This window comes from Abrus precatorius, unplaced genomic scaffold, assembly GCF_003935025.1.
Source record: "Abrus precatorius isolate BTA unplaced genomic scaffold, Abrus_2018 Scaffold6, whole genome shotgun sequence".
Taxonomy (NCBI): Eukaryota; Viridiplantae; Streptophyta; class Magnoliopsida; order Fabales; family Fabaceae; genus Abrus; species Abrus precatorius.
This window is the reverse complement of record NW_020874406.1, coordinates 14,804,279-14,806,974: the sequence shown is the minus strand read 5'-3', so window position 1 is coordinate 14,806,974 and position 2,696 is coordinate 14,804,279. Positions and strand designations below refer to the sequence as shown.

The window sequence follows — 2,696 nt, the reverse complement described above, 5'->3', positions numbered from 1 at the left end:
ATAATATATATATATATATATATATATATATAATTATTAAAACTTTCTATAAAAAATTATTAAAATATTAACTGTTAATTTTGTTTTTGTTAATGATTATAATATTGTATATCATTATTTAAAATGTTATTCTTTAACTCTATTAAAACCCAAGTCCTACATCGCGTTTCATTAATTAGCATGTAAAAAAATGAATGATCAGAATTAGTATTGTCTTGACACGCGTAAAAATCATATAAATCCTTGTTATTCTTTGCTATCATGTTTTTTAAGCAGAGAAAAGAAAACGAAAAAGTAGTAGCTTCAGAACCGACAAAGGAAACTTGGATTGAATACTTGGGTAATGGGCATCTATCTATCCATCCAAATCTATCTTTTGAATATTTATAATTAATTAATGCTTTATGACATACTTATATGAGTACAGTAATATCCAATAATCAATTTAGGATCGCGTAGCAGGGACGCTCCGGGAATAGGAGTGACGAATACTCGCAACCTATTCTTCCAATTCCGCATCGTCCTTTCGAATAAGAAAGCGTATTAAAGATTGATTTTCTCAACCAATTATTATTTTATCAACATTATTTAAACTTTTGTTTGTCCAAACAAATGACTGCGTTTTAGGTCTTTGTCTCCTTCTCTCTCTCTCTCTCTCTCTCTCTCTCTCTCTCTCTCTCTCTCTCTCTCTCACTGCCTTCCATTTGCATAGGTTCTTCTCTTTGCTCTTTCTTTTCCTTCTCCTTCTCCTTCCTTTTCTTTCTCTGCACTCCATCCACCGCCGCTCCACTTTGTCTTCGTATTATCCTCTTACTTTCTCAAATCCATTCCATATCTGTTTATCAATTCAACTACTCACAACACAAGCTACCTCCTTTCTTTTCTCACCCTCTCTATCCTTTTTTCCTTTCCCATATCATTTTTATTTCCCTATTTATATTATCTTATATGTACACAACAACACACTACTTCCCTTAAAATAACCATAAACAAAAGCAAAGGGAAAAGAACAGTTTTTAAAGCGAACTCGCTCGTAGTATATTTACTATTTATTAATATCAACACCCCCCAAAAAATAAACTATATATTTATTTATTTTTCTTGTTTTCTTTGAACAATAAAAATTGTATATCTCTCTCTTCCTTTGATGTGCCTATGGCTGGTTTGGATTTAGGCACAGCATCACGCTTTGTTCAAAATCTACACAGACCAGATTTCAACCTTCAGCAGCAGCAACAGCAACAACAACAAGCCGAATCCGAGGAAGACGCGAAGCAACCAGACCCGTTTTCCGGCGAAGATGGACCCCACCTAGCTAGCCCCGGTGACATCGTCGGTCGCCGGCCACGTGGACGCCCGCCGGGATCCAAGAACAAGCCGAAGCCGCCGGTGATCATAACGAGAGAGAGTGCCAACACGCTCCGCGCTCACATCCTCGAAGTCGGCAACGGCTGCGACGTGTTCGACAGTGTCGCCACCTACGCGCGGCGGCGCCAGCGCGGGATCTGTATTCTCAGCGGAAGCGGGACCGTCACCAATGTCACCTTGCGGCAGCCGGCGTCTGCGGGAGCCGTAGTCACACTTCACGGAAGGTTCGAGATACTATCTCTCACCGGATCTTTCCTTCCTCCGCCGGCACCGCCGGGCGCCACCAGTCTTACCATATATCTCGCCGGAGGACAGGGACAAGTGGTGGGTGGGAGTGTGGTGGGTGAGTTGACCGCTGCTGGACCCGTGATTGTGATCGCAGCTTCGTTCACGAACGTGGCTTATGAGCGGTTACCTTTGGAGGAGGAAGAACAAGTTCAGCTGCAGCCACAGGGGGTTGGTGGTGGTGGTGGAGCTGTAGGGAATAATAACCCTTTTCCTGACCCTTCTTCAGGATTACCTTTCTTCAATTTTCCACTCTCTATGCAGAATGTTCAGTTGCCTGTTGATGGTTGGGCGGGAAACTCGGCTACACGTTCACCATTTTGATGTGCTTACGTCGATATGGTTTTCATCTTAATCTAATGTTATTGATTGATTGATTGATGTCGCAAGCGATCGAACTGATGAAGATGCTGATCAAACAATTAATTGCAAGCGTTTCGATGAATGGAGGTCAGCGATTTCATGGACTTCTATTTATATATGATGTGCTAGCTGCTGCTTCTTGTTAATTAATTCTCTTTTTCCCTTTTTTTTCTTGTGCGTTAGCTTGGATACGATGTTTTGCGTTTGAGATATGTACTTGTTCAACTTAATTAGTGTACTCACGTCTTACTGGTTTTGATTTTATCTGAGGTTTTTGTCTACCATGTATGTATGATTAGTACTATATATCTTAATTTTTTCCATTTTTCTCATGACATGTTTGAGGGATTCATCTTTTAAACAAGCACTTGCACCAGCCTCATGTTTCAAGGAAGTTATTTTTAGACAGTAGACACGAAGCAATAAGTCCCGATCGATTTGCTAATTAGACATTTCTTCACTCTATTCTGATCATTTTTAATTCCGTCTTTTAGTACTTTCACCCTTCGATATATATATATTTTACATGATCATCAACTTAATTTACTAGTTGGCTTCTATTTTATATACCATCTCGCTCACACAAAAGAGCTATAACTTAATAATATTAAATCGATCTGTTTGTATTTTGTATGTATAAGTATATGTAATTAAATATAGCTAGGGATTTTAAAATAAAA

At 39.1% G+C, this 2,696-nt stretch overlaps 1 protein-coding gene across 1 annotated transcript; it reads left to right on the top strand.

The window, feature by feature from the left end:
- Nucleotides 1-1,155: 1,155 nt before the first annotated feature.
- Nucleotides 1,156-1,977, top strand: LOC113869745 (AT-hook motif nuclear-localized protein 23-like). The gene has a single exon (XM_027506203.1). It carries the CDS (start codon nucleotides 1,156-1,158, stop codon nucleotides 1,975-1,977), a length of 822 nt encoding a protein of 273 aa, XP_027362004.1.
- The last annotated feature ends 719 nt before the right edge of the window (nucleotides 1,978-2,696 follow it).